This window comes from Psammomys obesus, unplaced genomic scaffold (genome assembly GCF_907164565.1).
Source record: "Psammomys obesus unplaced genomic scaffold, mPsaObe1.curated_primary_1811, whole genome shotgun sequence".
Taxonomy (NCBI): Eukaryota; Metazoa; Chordata; class Mammalia; order Rodentia; family Muridae; genus Psammomys; species Psammomys obesus.
This window is the reverse complement of record NW_026595981.1, coordinates 19271883-19289051: the sequence shown is the minus strand read 5'-3', so window position 1 is coordinate 19289051 and position 17169 is coordinate 19271883. Positions and strand designations below refer to the sequence as shown.

The window sequence follows — 17169 nt, the reverse complement described above, 5'->3', positions numbered from 1 at the left end:
AGAAAGCTCACTGGTATGTGGTAAGTATTTATTGAAAGAAATAATTGAGAACCATCTCCCCCCTTCACATGCAGGTGGGCACACTTGGCTCCTGACGGCTTTAGGGACAGTAGGGCCTCCACCCTCCCCACCCAGTCTAGATAGTGCCAATGCCCCTATACCTTCATTTCCCTCTGAGGCCCCTCTCCCAGGGCAGATGGCTGAGCCCAAGCTCATGGCCCTGGCCTTTAGCCACTTCCCCAGGCCGGAGAGAGGGAATTAGCATGCAGATCCTGTCCATCCCTTCAGGAAGCTGGGAGGGGTGGGAGTTGAGTTTCTCATCAGAAAACCTGGACCCAGTAATAACTGACCAGAGCCCAAGAGGCTTGGTCGGCATGACATCTGGATCCTCTCTCTCTGAACATGTCCTATGGAGGGCATGTGCCAGCCCCCCACCCTGAAGCCCAGCAAACCTAAGCAGTGTGTATCAGCTCTAGGCCCATTGAGGCCTTGACACACCCAGGACACCTGGAAAGCCAATGGAACCTTCTGATCCAGCAGTTTCCAGACCACCCTTGGATTGTGTCAGCACCATCTAGGCACTGGGGGGGAGGGGATGTCCTGTGTCCCCAACAGCTCCCAAGCTCATCCTGCCCCCAAAGAAGTACTCTCTGAAGAACTGGATTCTAGCTCTTCGAAAGGGTCAGAGGCCCACTCCTGACCCAATGGGAGAGGAGCAGACCTATGCCCTGGAACCTGCAGGGTAATGAAGAGGGAAGAGAGAGGGCTCCCTTCTCTGCAGTCCTTACGAGGCCAGCTTACCCTGCGCTGCTCGCTCTTCTCTCCTTTGAGGAGGTGTCTGGGAATCTACCCTGAGTGCTACTGGCAGTGCCCACTGGCCTCTCTGAGGAGAACTGCCCCCACCCTCCACACAGCCACCTTCCAGAGCTGAGGAGACACAGTTGTCTCCTGCCCGCTGTCGGGATGCCCAGGCTGCTCTCTAAGCCTAGGAATCCTGGTCAGGGTAGGGCCTCTCCTGCCAGGTCATTTCCCGCTCAATGCCACTCTAGCCAGAGGGCGGAGGTTCAGCTTGAACCAGGCTCCTCTGGGCTCCAGATTTGCTGCATTCCTGGCCTCTGCCCTCTTCATCTGCCACCTGCTTCTCCCTGGAAGTCTGTGCCAAATAAGTCCTCGAAATTGGGTTTATTACTGGGATCTCCCTCCAGAGGACTCGGTTCAAACAGGGTAAGGGGATCATGTACCCCAAGAGCCCAGTGCCTAGACTCTGCTTCCCTGGTAAGACCCATGCAGGTGGCTGCAAATGCGCCGGGGTGCCAGCCCCGCCAGCCAGCCCTAGCTCTTCTTGGCCTCATGCTCTCGGCGGCGCAGCTTTTCCCGCTGCCGTGCTGTCTTCTCCTGCGCCTTCCGTTCCTTCTCAGCAGCCGCTGCCAGCTCCTTCAACTTCCGCTTTACCAGTGCCCGGTCATGCGAATTGCTAAGCCCCAGGCTCTGGGAAGAAATCCAGAGCGAAGTGAAGAGAGGCCCAGAACACTACCCATGTACTCCCTGCAGGCCCCCTGGAGTCTGCTCTGAAGTATGGCCTGGGAAGGGGGCCCCAAAGGGAAGAGGAAGGGCCTGCAAGTGATCACAGAGATGACTACTCTTGGCACTGGGTCATTTGTCCCCCATCCTGAGCTCCGGATCCTCAACCTAGGCTTTCAGCCACTTAGCATGACCCTACCCAACCTCCTGAGGTCCTCAGGATGGAGAGTGATTTGCTTGAGGTCACACAGCTAATCAGCTAGGTCCCTCCCCACCACCTCTCTATACTGTCCCCTTAGCACACCTCTACCACCAAGCTCTGAGAATGAATATAGGTGGCAGCTGGCCAGAAAAAGAGGCCTGGCTTCCCAGCTTCGTATGGTAGTCCCAAAGTCAAGGTCAGTCTGGAGACCCGGGGTGGAGCTAGGAGGTCAGATGAAAGTGGTGGGCTTTGAGTTTCAAGTCAGGCTGGGGAGTCAGTCGCACTACACTGCAAAGATTAGACCAGAATCTTGCATAGAGGTCGGAAGCCATGTCAGAGGCTGCGCACGGAGAGGAAATCCCAGGAGGCAAGTCAAGGCAATGGGGGTCTCTATTTTGTACTCTGTCATACCTTCAGTTTGCTTCCATCCAGCTGCAGGAGCTGTGGCCCGTCCACCTCCTGGGCAGCAAACTCGGCTGCATACTGTTCCAGGTTGAGGCTGCGCAGCCACTGGCCCACCTGCTGGCTGCTCCAGTGTTGTACAGTAGGGAGGGACTCATCCAGGAACTGTGGAAGCGATGGGGAGAGTAAAGGGAGCCCAGCCTGGGGCAGGGCCTCCCAGCAGGCACAGAGGCCAGCCTCGCTCACCTCATCTGAAGACTGGGATAACGTGTGGTAGGGATAGGAGCACTTGGTCTCCTGTCGAGGACCGCTGGGGATCTTGGGGCTGCTGCTGGGAGGTGTGGAGTCATCGCTCAGGGTAGACTCCTGCACAGAAATGGATGTGTGCTGAGGAGCAAGTCCGATCCCCACCCCTGGGCCCGTTCACCTTGACCAGATGGAGCTGAAATACTAGACTAGGCCCCAGCAGCTGTCCAGTGCTTCTGACCATGAACCCAGAACTAGGCAGCCAGACACAGGCTAGGATGACCTAAGTGACACATCAGAACCCGAGCCTTCTAGGAGGGAGCTGGCCACCTAGAGGACATGGCACAAGCATTGTTAGGCAGACGAATTGACAGGAATGGAGGACGGTCGGCGCTGCTTCCTGCAGCATCCTTTCTCCAGGCTGGGTCTCGTGACCCTGTTACATAAAATCCTTCTCTTGCATTCTGGCTGGTGGGCACACCCATTGGCCTCAGATGTCTGGGAGGACTTGGGCGGTGTCTCACTCAGCATGGTGTCCCCTTGGGACCAACTTGAAAGAAGGAAGAAAGGGAGGGTTTGAGGAAGAATATAGGGTAGTTAAAAACCCAGAGGGTCTCTCTCCTGAGCCCCAAGATTTCTGATTTTCCTAAGCCCGGGCACCATATGCATCTGTGCACATCTGTGGGCAAATTTCTTTTCTCCAGACCTCATGTGCTCGTCTGTACAATGCATGATAATTCCTGCCTTGCCTACATCACAGTTAAAGCCACACACAAAACGTAGGCTTTCTAAAGTACAGTGGTCCGTGTGAATGTAAGGAGACTTCAGTATTGCTTGTGTTGATGGTTCTCGTTTCCTAGGGGCTGCAGTTTTCAAAGCCCTCCCCCTCCCTCTCTCTCTTGTTTTTGTGTTTGTTTGTTTGTTTGTTTGTTTTAGGCAGTATTTTTCTAGGCTGTCCTGGACTTACTCTGTAGACCAGGCTGGCCTCGAACTCAGAGATCTGCCTAACCTTGCCTCCCTGAGTGCTGGGACTAAAGGTGGTCACCACCAGCCCCAGTGACTGCCCATCTCCTTATCTCCCAAACTTCCCCAAACATGCAGATGGCCAGCTCTTAATGGTGCAATCCAGACTTGATTGAAGCAGGGCAGTAGGAAACAAGGGTTTCTCAGACTAAGTGAGGGGCTCAGTAGGGGCTGAGTTCCTTAGTAGGGGGCTCAGTGTCCCCACCGGAGCACTGAGGGTAAGAAGCAATATGAACGTACGAAGGCAGTATGAATGGGTATGAATGCATGAGCCATGAATGAATGAAGCCAGAGCAGATGGAAGTCATGCTTCACTAGGTGGACTGGGACACGATGGGTCCCAGTCCAAGCCATGATGATGTCCCTGCTGTGAGCCTAGAAGCCAGCGTGGAGTAAGAAAGCCCTGGTGTCACACTGGGCAGGATGGCACACTCCTCTAGTTCAAGCACTAAGAAGGCAAAGGGAAGAGGATTTGTAGTTCCAGGATAGCCTGGGCTACAAAGTAAAACTGTCTCAGGGGGGAAAGAAAGCTGGATGATAGGAAGGAGAGAGAGAGAGAGAGAGAGAGAGAAGAAATAAAGACCTGGGCTTACCTGAGAAGCTGACTTCTTGGGGCTGAAGCTCTCATGTTTGGGGGAACAGGTCGGGGAGGTGGTGCTCCCCGAGGAAGCAGAGCCCTTGCCGCTGTCTGTGAACCACGAAAAGGGCAGGAACGGGGAACCCCCTGTCCTTCCAGACCCTTCTACAGACTCCCTGTGGAGAAAGCATCCAGCATGGCGTGGGTGCCCGGGAGAGGATGGGAGCCGTGGGTGGGTGCCATGGGTGGGTGCTGTGGGTACCTCTTACCTGCTGCCCATGGACAGGCGGTTGCTACCCTTCTCTTTCCGGCTCTTGCCAGTGGACGCTCTGCGGAGGGTGACCCTGGAAGGAGGCAGAGGGGATGGGACATACCTGCCTAGTGCGATGCCCTGAGCCCAGCAGCTCCAAGGACACATGCAGTGCCTGCCCCACTCACCCCAGGTCCAGGAATTTTCTGCGAGTCTTCTTATCCAGGCCAATGGTGGGGCTGGCAGGCTCGGGGGGGCTGGCATCCCGGCTGTCATCTTTAGAAGAAGAGGGGGAAGGAAACAGCTAAAGCGGTGGTTTGCTGCTGCCCATGGGGGGTGGTAGACATTTCTTGACTTAGGATTAGGCCATCCGGCTCTGGGGAATTCTTCATTAGCTATGTGACCCAGGATAAGACACTCTGTGTGTCCGAGTTCCCCTTCATTTCAAATATGCCCATTTTACAGTATCTAATGGGAGCCTAGGCTTTTGCCATTTGCATACTATGAAAGCACGTCACAACCGAGAAGGTAGGACTTTTTATTTAACTTTGAGACAGGGTTTCTCTGTGTAGCCTTGGCCGTCCTGGCGCTCACTCTGTAGACCAGGCTGGCCTTGAACTCAAGGAAATCTACCTGTCTCTGCCTCTCAAGCCCTGGGATTAAAGGTGTACGCCACCACCACCTGGCAGAAGATAGGACTATTAATGTTTGTTAAGTCATTTGTTTTTGAGACAGGGTATCAATGAAACCCAGGCTGGCTTGGAACTCTATGTGGCCTTGGGCTTCGGATTCTCCTGTCTCCGCCTCCTGAGTACTGGAAAACCAAGGCACATCACCGTCTCTGGCATTCTGCAGTGACCAAGGCTCCCTGCGTGCTAGGCATACCAGTGACTTTATCTTGGCCATCTTCTAACCAGCCTTCTTTCAGTCTTGGCTGAAATGTCACATCCTCAGGGAAGCACGATTTAACAATTGTGTATATTTCCTGCATAGCTTTTATTATAGTTTGTAACTATACGTTAATTGCGGGGTGATTTGGTTTTTTCCTTTCTTAAGCTGTACGTTCTCAGAGGCCAAGGACTGTCTCTCTGCTCTGTTTGGGCCCAGTGATGTCTGGCATATGACAAGCTTCTGTAAATGAGCAACGGAACCCGATGGCCCACCATCGCTCACTTGCAAGCCACCCCTCCGCCTGTGGTAACTGCGTTTCCGATGCTCGCCAGCAGGGGGCACCACGCCCACCGGGCTCACCTTCGCTGTGAGGCTCTGCTCTCGGATAGCGGCGCACGAAACTGGGGGAGCTGTCGGAGGAGGGTGCGGAGCGCGGTGGCGAGCTGGAGGTGGCGGCCAGGCCCTCATGCGAGGCGGCATTGTGCAGGGGCCGGTAGCGGGCAAGTGGCGAGGGCGGCGGCTCGTCCTCATCCAGACTGCGCCGCAAGCCGGGGGGCTCCAGGCAGAAAGAGCCACCGGCCGGGGAGCCTGGGCCCGAGTGCAGAGGCGAGCGCAGCCGGTGCAGCGGACTACCGCAGCTGTCAGTCACCTGGAAGAACGGCAGCAGCTCACCCAGCGCCCCCACCCCCCACCCCGTCCTCACTCCCGGGAGGATGGAGACCTGTTTCCCCTGTCAGCTGTGCTGGAGCAACAGGGAAGCTCCGCTTCTTGGGGCCTGAAGGGACTGGGGCTGAGGTGTGGCTGAGCAGTGACAAGTGACAAGAAATGGATGATCACACGAAGTGAGGGCGTCCTGCTTCATTTGCTAACTGTGGGACTTCCCGAACCCTTCTGGTGTCAGCTTCATTTGTAAGATGGGCTCCTTTTTGCTTTTCTACAAAGGTACAGGAGCCAGAAGTGAACTGACTCAGATCTCCAGGGGCACAGTTCCCTGGAAGCGCAGGGGACAGGGTAGGATGGGGGGGTGGCAAGATGTAAGTGTGTGTATGTTACCCCAACCTTGCCTCCAGGCCCATCAGAGCCTTCACCATCCTCAGCAGAGCTGGCACTGTCACGAAGCCTGGAGCGGGAGGGTCGGTGTCTCCGGCCCTTAGCCAGCAGCTGAGCCCTGGCTTTGTGTAAGCTGCTGTCCAGTCTGGTGGTCTCTGGTACAGCCAAGTCCAGGTCTGCAAACAGAGACCGGAGACACTTCAGAGGGCCGCCCGACTCAACCACAGAGACATTTAACCGGTGTGTGGGGGTGCGTGCTTGTAGGTGAAGCTGCTGTCTCCCACAGTTGGGCTGTTCAGAACCTGACCTTGGCGCTGGGGGTCTTCCCCGGCTTCAGGATGATTCAATATACTCCTGTTTGCTCTTCTCGATATCTCCAGGGGCCCCGTGACATCCTTCACACCCACTCTGTATTACCTGCTCCTCTCTCATCTGTAGACAGCCCTACTTAAGGACTACTTTGTTCCCAGCCCTGATTCCTCTACTAGATTCCAAGCCTAGGCACCTTCCAGGGAGCCAAGGCTACACAGAGAACGGGCCTCTCTTCCTCCCTTGCTTCCTTCCTCCCCCTCCCTCCCTCTCTCTCTCTCCTTCTCTCTCCTTCCCCCCTCTCTCATTAGCTTGCCTTACTCAGGCTTCTTATCTCCTAGACCAATCATCTACCCAAGTCACCCAGCTTGAACAGCTCTGAGCTACCTGTCTCCCCTCAGCCCTCGTAGACGCCCTCCTAGACTCTGTTCCTACACTTAGCTGTCTCCTTGCATCCTCGGCTGCATAGTCAAGCATCTTCAATTCCCATGTCAAACTGAGCTCTCAGCCTTTCCTTCCTGCCTGCCATGGCACTCCTGGTTGGTCTCCCTACCTTGGTAAACCCTGCCCCCCTCCTTCTTGCTACTCAGGCCAATCTTGGGTCCTTTTTGACTCCCCTTTCCCCCTACCTTGCCTCTTTCCTTCCAGATTAGTTTAGCTGCATTCCTGTCAGCTCCACCCTCAGAAGATGTAGCCCTATTGAAATATCGAGGGGAAGGATGAGGATGTTTTAGATGAGACACAGAATGATCCAGGGCAATGAAGAGTGATGGGGAGGCGGGGGAATGAAACAAGTCTGCCCAGGGGGTGACCATAGTAGAAATGGGGTGTCCAGAACTTGAGTACACGACAGGGTGCATTGTGCTCGGGACCTGAATCTGGGGTCCTCTACAATGCTCTAAACTGCCCACTCTGAAGCCCAAGCTCTTAGGTTTCGTCAGCAAAATATTGTTTACGGGTGAGAGCACATGTGGATACAGGCGCACATACAGAGAGGAGCAGGGAAGAGGAGGGGAGGGGTAGGGAGAAAAGGGGAGGGAGGGAAAGAGAGAGGAGCACCGGGTCTAGGGTTCCATCATCTCCTGCCTCTGCTAGGAAAGGGCCTCCTGCCCCCTCCTTTCCCACTTAGCGTTTTTCAGCACAGCAGCCAGAGTGATCCTAATGTGATGTGTCAGCTCCGTGGGTCTCCTGCTCAGAACCATCTCAAGCAGAGTCGGAGCCAATGTTCTCCCAGTGGCCTTCTGGACTCAGTCTGTGCTCCGCTTGCCTCTCTGAGCTTCTGTCTCTGTCCCTTCCTTCCAGCCTCCCTCATAGGGATCAAAACCCTTTGCATATATAACACCCCCTCCATATACCCCAAGGCACCATTCCTGTTTTTTTTTTTCTTATATTGTGTGCCACTCTCTGGCCTCCTAAATACACCTCTTTCCACCTATTAGACAATCAGTTCCATAAGGGCAGAGCTTTCAGCCTGTGACTATATCATGGGAACTGGACAGTCCCTGGTGCATAGCAGGTGCCCAGTGAAGACAGAAAAAGGGCCTGGAAGTGGTGACACACACCTTTAAACCCAACACTCAGCAGGCAGAGAACCCTCAAGTTCCAGGCCAGCTTGCTCTACAAAGTGAGTTCTGGGGCAGGCAGGGCTACACAGAAAAAAATAACAAAAACAAACAAACAAAAAGAAAGAAAGAGAAAAAAGGGCAAAGAAGGAGCTATCCTTAAACAGACAAGGACACAATAGCGATCAGGGCTACTGCCTCAGATGTGGTAGCCAGGCTGAGGCCTGGGTGGCTGTACAGAGCTGGCATTGTAAAGAGGGCCAGAAGGAGATTTTCTAAGCAGAGAGAGTGAATGGGCTTGAGGTGTCAAGGAACAACCAGGGAACAGCCTGATTGAAGATGGAAGTAGACTCAGAGGCTGTGGCAATTGTCCAGGGATGTGACGGGGGTGGGGGTAGGGTCGGGGATGGGGGAGGCTGGGAGAAGGCAGCTACTGTCAGGGCTGCTCTTTTGGGTCCAGATGTGACTATCTTCAGTTGTGATGAAAAGCATCCCGGTGCCCCTGGAAGCAGCCAGGAGCTGGTAATAGCTCACATTGCTGTAAGTGCACAATTACCGGTCATTGAAACCTCCTACAATCGTGGAGGACGGGACTCAGGATCCCCAGAGCAGCCTTAATTCGCCCAAGAGCATAGAGCTGGCGAGAGCTAGCTAGGGCCAAAGACAGTCGGTCTGACTCGATGCGCCAGACAGATCAGCTGTGTGACCTTTCCAAACAGAGAAGGAGGCAACCTTGAGTCTGAGCCCTCATTTTGTGGGGTGGAGAAACTGAACTCAGAGGAGAGAGGTTTGGTCAGCTGTGTGGAGGATGTCAATGCGGTAGCCAGGTCTCCTGGCTCCTGAGCCAGTGCTCTGACCTCCTCTCCATTCCTGGTACCCAGCTAGCATCCAACCTTCTGCATCAGGGTGATGGGTCCTTGTTCCACATGGCAACATGGGTATCGCCCACAGTCTGGAGAGCAAAAGGCCTCCTGGTGGCTTGGGGGGGGGGGTATAAGGCAAGGTGGAGACAGTCTCACCAGAGCCCCTCAAACCTTCTATCTGTTCCCTTCCCTGCCCCCCATCTGGCTCTGAGCAGTGAGAGTGATGAATATTTAATTGTCTTCATATGAGGAAGCAGGCAGTACCCAGCTACCTCAGCAGACAGGAGGAAAACAAAAAAAGGATTAATGAGGAACATGGGGTAGGAGGTAGGGACAGAGGAGAAAGAAAGGCCCTCCCCCTCACCAAGGGAAGCTTACCTCTATGGACCTGCCAAGGTTAGCCTGGACCTGTGTAGAGCCAGCCTCATAGGAAAGTGCTGTGGGAGGGGTTGGAGTTGGGGGGTGGGGGCTGTGTGGAGAGCGGTGTTCCCCAAAACAATGAGGAAGCAATACTGGCAAGATAGGGCCAGTGTTGATGGCCAGGAAGGAAGAACAGAGGGAAAGGGAGAGATGGGAGAAAGCAGGAGAAGCCGGAACCCTGTGGCATTCCAAGGCAAACCTTGGCCTTCCAAGGTTTAGGAGCCCCTTGGAGTTGTACATAGGACTTGTCCACTCAAATCAAGCTGGGGGGCAGCCTTTCCACCACACAGCCACACAGCATGCTGACAGCTCTGTCCTGGTGGGGTGGCCACTCAAAATGATAGTGGGTACACAGATACCAGTGGATGCTGAAGGCATGGGCAGGTGTGTGTGTGTGTGTGTGTGTGTGTGTGTGTGTGTGTGTGGCGGGGGAGACAAGACCGCAGGCACTTACATATGTGACTTGGAAAAAGTGTATGGTGTCCGAGCTGGAGAACACAGAGGTTTAGCCCAGTGACTAAAGGCTTGGGAGCCAGACGCTCTAGGGTTTTTAATCTCAGTCCTGCCACTAACTTGCCATGTGTGGTTTATTTATTTATTCATTCATTCATTCATTCCCTGTGTGTATGTGTTTGTGCATATTCATGTAGGCATAGAAGCCAGAGGCCGTTGGCCTCAATCCCTCTCCGCCTGAGTTTTAGAGACAGGGTCTCTCACTGAGCCCACAGTTAACTACTCTGGCTAGTCTGGCTGCCTATAAAGCCCTGAGAATCCTGTCTTCCTGTCCCCGGCACTGGGATTACACGTATGTACTGCTTAGCCAGCTTTTCGGCTTTTTTTTTTTTTTTTTTAACAGGATTTTTCTATGTAGGCCTGCCTGGCTGTCCTGGAACTCTGTGTAGATCAGTAGGGCCTCACACTCACAGAGATCCACCTGTCAGTTTCCCAAACACAGGGATTAAAGGCTTGTGCTCAGTTTTTATGTGGGTGTTTGGGATTGAATTCGTGACTTCCATGCTATGATTGTTGTTGTTGTTGTTGTTGTTATTATTATTATTATTGTGTGTGTGCGCATGTATGATGTGTGACTGTGGGTGTGTATATCATAGAACACACGAGGAGGTCAGAGGATAACTTGGGGGAGCTGTTCTCTCCCTACACCTTTACATGGGTTATGGGGATCAAACACAGTTTAGCACAGTTAGCACCCTTATCTGTTGAGCCATCTCACTAGCCTCCTGTGATCTTTAAAGCAAGTCGTATCAGCAGTCTACACCCTAGACCCCTGGTCTGTACAACTAACATTATTTTGCTAATTAGATGATATACATCGTGTACCGGAGCGCCCTATCTGCCCTCCCCCATGCAATGCCCAGGAGAGTTGAAGGAAAGGCTCCATGGCTAAGTCTATTGCTAGACATGAAGCCACGCAGAACTTACCAAAAACTTCATCCACAGGTTCTCGGAGCTTTGAGGAAGCCATGACTCAAGAGAGCTGGGAAAGACAAAAAGGGGAGAGAGAGAGAGACCCTGGATAAGAGGCTCAACTTGGCTGTGGCAATAAAGAAGTCAATAGCTTTTAGCTTCCGGCTGTCTCACTGCTTTCCTTTCCTTTGAGCTCTTTGGCCCCTGGAAGAGAAGCCTGTGGGTGTTGAGGCAGGAGACTTAAGCAGAAAGCCAAAGCAAAGCCAATTCAGGGCATAGACTGCCTTCTGTGAGATGGGCCCAGCTCCCGGTTGCTGACTTCATATCTGTACCTGCACTGCCTAAGGCCCTTCAATCACTAGCATCCCCTAAAAGCCTCCACCATCATCAAAATGTCCAACATCAAACCTAGAAGTCATGGAGATGATTAAATCCAGATCTCCCATTTTACACAGAAACAGAAGAGGGAGCTGCTGGCTCAAAGCAATTAATGGCAAGTTCAGATGTAAAAACCCAGGTGCAAGCCAGCCGGGAGTGGTGCTGCACACCTGTAATCCCAGCACTCAGGGAGGCAGAGGCAGGCGGATCTCTTTGAGTCCGAGGCCAGCCTGGTTTGCAAAAGTGAGTCCAGGACAGCCAAGGCTACACAGAGAAACCCTGTCTCAAACAACAAAACGAAGGTGCTCACCATCCATTTGCCTACCTATGTTTATATCTATCTGCTTGGTCTCCTTCCCCCCCCGCCCCCCAGCCTCGCCCAGTGTGTACTCCATCGAACATCCATCCAACATCTATTCCATGTCCGTGCATCTACCCATCATGGCATCTATCGGTTCTCCATCTTCCATCCATCATGCTAGCTTGTTCGCCTGCCTCCATCACTGCGGCCCTCACCACCTGCTTTTCCAAACTGTTCAGGAAGCTAGCACCACCAGCAGGGCCGCTCACTGTTCTCACAGTTCTCAACAGACTTGCAGATGGGGCAGGGCATTGAGTTTTCACAGCAGAACATCTCCGAGGCGTTCAGAATGTTCTGGGAAGAAGTGTGGACGGACAGAGCCGAACTGTTTTGGATCTTGGTATTTGTTTGATTTTGTTGTGGGAAGCAAGGAGAGCAGGTAAGGAAGAGGAGTGGGACAAATGCATCTGAACCACCTTGGCCAGGCTTCCTACTAACATGTATAGGAGACAGGGATGAGAAGAGAGGGTTGGGGATCAGGGACCGTTGATGGTTCAGGGAAGGGAGACACTAAACGGCTGAGACATAATCTCCAGTTACTTCTAATACTCTGGCCCCTGGGAGGAGGGCAGGGCACTGGACAAGACCACATGCCTTCTAGCTCTCCTATCTTTTGTACAGACATTATGTCTCCATGAGCTGCTAGGCTTAGCGGCTTGGTACCCCCCCCCCCCCCACTTTACAGGTGTGAGCCTTTATAGGCAAGAGCCAAGAGGCAGCCGCTGACCCACTGTCTCCTGCTCCTCAGCTCTGTCCCGGAGGCTTGATCTGCAGTTCTGGCATTGCTCATGAGGAGGGCTGGGTAAAGGTGGGGGTGGGGCTGGGGGTTGGGAGCTGGTCTGCACTGGCTAGGATTAAGGCAAGCATTAAAACCACCTCCAATAGGCTTCGGGGATGCTTGGAACTGAGCCAAAACATGCCATATGGGAGAGGGGTCAAGGGTGTCTCAACAAGGACCCTTTTGCAGTTCTTGAACTCTGGGGACTAGGGACTAGTAGCCAAGGTCTAGAATATTCCTTCCTGGCCTGAGAGGCCAGATCAAGGTAGGCTGGCCCTTAACATATCTGTACCTCTTCATTGGCTCACAAAGCCTTCTCTGACTAGGATCCAGCTGTCCCTCTTCCAGATCGCTGTCCCGGGTTACCACCCTCATTTGTCTGAAACCACTTCTCTGGTTCCTGAAGAATGGAGACCTTTTCATACTTGACCAGTTTCCTACTTGGGTCTTATCTCTCTTCCACAGAAGCCACATGCTCAGGATAGTAGCTGCTTCTCCTACAGAATGGCTGCTCTCTGCAGACAGTAGAAAACACCTCCTCTCTCAACACAGAGAAGGCCAGCCCATGTGCTCCACTGACAACCCCAGTACAGGGGCAAGGTCCTGGTGTGCACTGAGGTCTCCTTTAGCCCCGTGGGTAGACTGGGGCCTCCAGCTCAGGCTCCCTGTCTTTAGCAGGCAGCTCCCATAACTGTGGGGGAGCCTTCCTGCACTATCCCATGTGGAACTCCATGGGAGAATACCATCTAGGAGGTCACCTGCCCCTGCCACCTAAATATCTCCTCCCTAAAACTCAGCCTTGGAAAACTAGATACCTACTCTCACCTCTCCTCCCACTCCTGCACACCCTCCCTCACTCATAGGTGTTCAACTACACAAAGGTGCAAATGAACTCCTTCCCTCAGACGACCTTTGGGCTCCCTTGACACTAACTAGTTCACTCCCTTCCCCAATAGCTACCAGTTCCTAGAGGACCATCAGTGACCTCTGACCTTTCTCTGGGAAAAGGAAAGGCTGGCAAGTTCCAAGCTACCCAGGGCTCAAGGGAAGGAGACAGCAAAACAAAAGGTATACAATCTGGGGACTGAACGGGAAGGAGGAACCAGCAGATCCAGAGGTAGAGACTGCCAGCGTCCACAGGGAGCCAAGAAGAAAGATCAAGAAAGAGCAGACCCAGGAGGCTCAGGGAAAGCAGCTGGGCAGCCCCAAGGCCCACCATTGGGGGGAGAAAAGAACACAGCACCCGCCTCACAAGCAAGACGGGAGAAGGGGGCCCAAGTAGAAGAGAGGAGAGAGGGAGAGAGGCAGCTGACAGTACGCAGAAGTGGTTGACGGCAGGTTGGCCTGGGGGGAGGCAGCTGTATTGCTAAGGAGGTCGCGCCCCTCCCATGCCACCAGTCTTCAGCCAGCTTGGAGCGGTCCGGTCCGCAGGAGTTTGACAGCCCCTCAAAGAGCCGCGGAAGACGGGGTCGGTGGATAGCGCACCTGCTTCTTGTCATAGAGTCCCCTCTCCCTAATCACAGAGGCTAGAACAGTTTCTCCAACCCACAGGTCCAACTGCCCGGGTAGGAAGGAGTTAAGGCCTCTCCCCCTACCCCCACACCAGTATTTCTTTCTTTCTTTTTCTTTCCTTTCTTTCTTTCTTTTTTATTTTCTTTTCAAAATTAATTTCCCTAGGGGGTCGAAGGGGATTAGGGACACGAATGCTATTTCTGTCTTCTTCTGACAGCCAGCTCCCCAGTCCAGTGAGGTCTCCCTAGGGATAGAGGAAGAAAGGCCCTTGTCGCTTAGATCTATTTAGCCCCCCTGGGGGTCCCACCTTGAGTCCAATAGTCTCTGGCCCTACTTCCCCTTCCATCATGGAGGACCCGGACCCTCACCTCCAGCATCCGTCATTTTCAGAGACCGGAGCCCCAGGAACCCCTCAGGCCCATGGTGCTCGAGGCGAGTGCCGGGTAGGAGAGGGGCGGAGGACTTTTCACCCCGGCCGCGGGGGGCTCCGTGCTGGCAGGAGTCGCTCCATCCCAGGGTGTTGTGGGGGATCGGCGGGGAGGGTCCCGGAGCCGGAAAGAATGAAGAGGCTTGTAGGGATGCAGGGAGAAGGTCTGCGGGAAGCAAGAGGCGCGGGCGGGGCTGGACCGGGAAACCTGACGGAAGGATGCTCCCTGTGTGCGTGCGTGTACGTATGTGTGTGCGTGCGTATGTGTGTGTGTGTGTGTGTGCGTGTGTGTGTGCGTGTGCGTGTGTGTGTGTGTGTGTGTGTGAGAGAGAGAGAGAGAGAGAGAACCAGAGAGCCACCTTCCGCCCCGCCCCTGCCAAGCCCCTCGGGTCGCGGACCCTCGCGCCACAGGCCGATTTTTGCAGCGTCGCAGTGGTTAGGTCCGTGGGGGTCGCCGGGATAAGGCGATGCGCGCGGGAGGAGGGGGGGTGGGGGGCGCTTGTGGGGAGGCCGGGCGCCCCGGAGACAAAGAGCAGGAGGGAAGAGGGGAGGAGGCGGGCGGGCGGGGCGGAGGCGACAGGGACGGGGGGGGGGGGGGGGGGGGCTGCGGGTGCCCGCGGCCCGGCCCGGGATCCCGATTGCCGCTACTTCTCGGACCGCGGGAGTCTCGGCGCTAGGGAGTCTGCGCGCGAGGAGCCGGCGAGTGGCAGGGAAGCGACCAGGGAGGCCGTCCTGCCTTAACACGCTCGGGGCTTTCCGCCTCCTCTGCAGGGTCTGTGAAGGCTCCCGATTCTCTTTTATTCAACAAGCATCCTGGGCGCTGAAGCAGAAGGGGACCACCGTTGAACAGAGCAGACTCGGTTCATTACAGTCAGGTTTCAGCCAAGTGGGACTTCCCAAGCCTGAGAGCTGTGGGTCCCGGAGTGTGTGAAAAAGACACTTCAAGTTCTGGAGGGGGCGTGCACCCTGGGCACTGGAGTAGGGGCGCAGGGAGGATTCCTAGAGATGTGTGGCTACTCCTGCTGGCCAGGCTGCTGGAGACTTACTCGTGAGCATTGTGGGGAGGATGGATCAACAGGGAAAATGAACAGAGGCTGGAGGGTTGACATTTCATTTACTGCTTCCTGTCGCCCCCCCCCCCCCCCCCCCCCCCCCCCCCCCCCCCAGCCCCTTCCCACAAAGGTTAACCGAGGAGGGAGGAGCTCCAACACGCATGTTAGACTCCTTGGGCACCCCAGTGGAGAACAGACTGCAGGGGGCAGCCGGAAGTCTGGCGCCAGCCTCAAGGGATTGTTGAAAGATGACAGCAGTGGGCATGAAGATTAAAGATCAAGCTGAGAGCTATTCTGGCTATAGAATTGAAGACACAGACAGGATTTGGAGCCTGCTGGACAAAGAACTGAGAGAGAAGGAGGGGTCTAAGATGGCTATGGGTCCTGGCTGGGGGCCTGGCAGTTCTGGAGCTAGGGGATGGAGGTTGGAATGGATGAGCTCAGACTTGGACCTGGTGAGCCAGAGATGGCGGGTCAGTGGTGGTGGTTGTTGTTGTTGGTGGTGGTGGTGGTGGGTGTGATTGCCAGCTAGCTACCATGCAGCAAGACTTGGGGTGTGCCAGGTACCCCTCAGATTCTTTTACACACACCCCAATAAAACTGTAAGATTCTCTTGTCCTCTAAGATGCACAGGGCAGAGACTCAAAAATGAAAATGGTTTGTTCAGGAGCAAGTGATGACCTTGGAGAAAGCCCAGTACTTAGTGAGAGCAGTGGGGTCTGGAGAGCTAGCGCACTCCCGATGGCTCATGGGGAATGGGCCGCTGCCAAGGGCCTGTGGGCAGCAGCATGTTGAGCCAAGAGTTCCCTAGAACTGTGAGTGGAGACAGTATCAATGGGGCTGAGAGCATCCCAGGGCTGGAGGACCTGTGGGTACATTCTGAGAGTCTGGTGAGGCCGCAGGTTCATGTGGAGATGATATCTCCACAAGTGACCACCTGTGCAGGCGCTCTGTAGGGCAAGTGGTTCTCAAACTCCCTTACGCTGCCACCCTTTAATGCAGTTCCTTATGTTGTGGTGACCCTCAGTGTTCTCGGATGGTCTTAGGCGATCCCTGTGAGAAGGGCCTTGACCCACAGGTTGAGAACTACTGCTCTAGGGTTTTTGTTTTGGTTTTTCAAGACAGGGTTTCTCTGTGTTGCTCTGGCTGTCCTGGACTTGCTTTGTGGACCAGGCTGGACTTGAACTCGCAGCAGTCCATCTGCCTCTGCCTCCATGAGTGCTGGGATTAAAGGCGTGCACCACCACTCCAGGCTGCTCTAAGATCTTAATGGGAGATGTGTGTGTCTTTCAGTGCTAGAATGGCACCCTTTTCCTAATCAGGCCTAGGGTGCTGAGATCTGGGGATGGGGAGGCAGCTGATATCCTTCCTCTGCAGCAAATATTGAGGTTACGACAGATCTGCTCAAGCTCAGTAGACGATGGTAATAGATGGGTTGGGGGAGTTAAGATGGCCAACTTCACAGTTTGCTGACACCACCTGACAGCCCTTCCAATGGACATGTCACGAGTTAAGTCACAGTTCAGGCCTGAGAAGCTCCCAGAAAAGCCATACACAAGTCCCCCGGGGCATACAACACACTCATCCTTAAACGTGGAGTGCCACTTAACCACTATTGGAACATCTGGGAAAGGTCCCCTCCTCACACAGTCCTCGGGATGGGTACGGGCCACAGGTCTTCCCCTTCAGATGCTTGTCCTGTCACCACAAACAGCCACATCTCACCATAAACCCTCACATCTCTCTACCTAACCAGGAGGCTCCAGCTGCTCTACTTCTTGGTGAAGTTTCCTGAGCAGGGACTTGGTCTTGTGGCTCAGGAAATTCTAACCTAGGCATGATGGGCTGTTGTCATGGGTTCAGCCCTACCTGGATCTACCTGCAACATTCCCTGAGCTCCCAATGTTCCAAGGACGATCT

The 17169-nt window shown here is 54.4% G+C and overlaps 1 protein-coding gene across 3 annotated transcripts; it reads right to left on the bottom strand.

The window, feature by feature from the left end:
* Positions 1–16: 16 nt before the first annotated feature.
* Samd14 (sterile alpha motif domain containing 14) lies at positions 17–14595 on the bottom strand. Of its 3 annotated transcripts, none has more exons than XM_055619878.1 (10): positions 14139–14595; positions 10757–10811; positions 6166–6338; positions 5473–5761; positions 4410–4497; positions 4241–4315; positions 3988–4147; positions 2372–2491; positions 2135–2290; positions 17–1488 (listed from the first exon to the last, which is right to left on the bottom strand). In XM_055619878.1, exons 2-10 carry the CDS (start codon positions 10797–10799, stop codon positions 1333–1335), a joined length of 1260 nt encoding a protein of 419 aa, XP_055475853.1. In that variant the 5' UTR covers positions 10800–10811; positions 14139–14595; the 3' UTR covers positions 17–1332. The 3 variants fall into 3 exon arrangements, with proteins under 3 accessions (XP_055475853.1, XP_055475855.1, XP_055475854.1); XM_055619880.1 differs by having other exon boundaries at positions 6177–6338; XM_055619879.1 differs by having other exon boundaries at positions 6172–6338; positions 14139–14594.
* Between the last annotated feature and the right edge of the window lie 2574 nt (positions 14596–17169).

Bases quoted from the DNA above. Each gene is read 5' to 3' on its own strand.
- Samd14 (XM_055619878.1), bottom strand. From the start codon at position 10,799: ATGGCTTCCTCAAAGCTCCGAGAACCTGTGGATGAAGTTTTTG. The intron at 4,316-4,409 runs GTGAGTGGGGCA...GCCTCCTTCCAG, and splicing joins AGAAAATTCCTGGACCTGGG to GGTCACCCTCCGCAGAGCGT. The intron at 1,489-2,134 runs GTATGACAGAGT...ATTTCTTCCCAG, and splicing joins TGGATGGAAGCAAACTGAAG to AGCCTGGGGCTTAGCAATTC.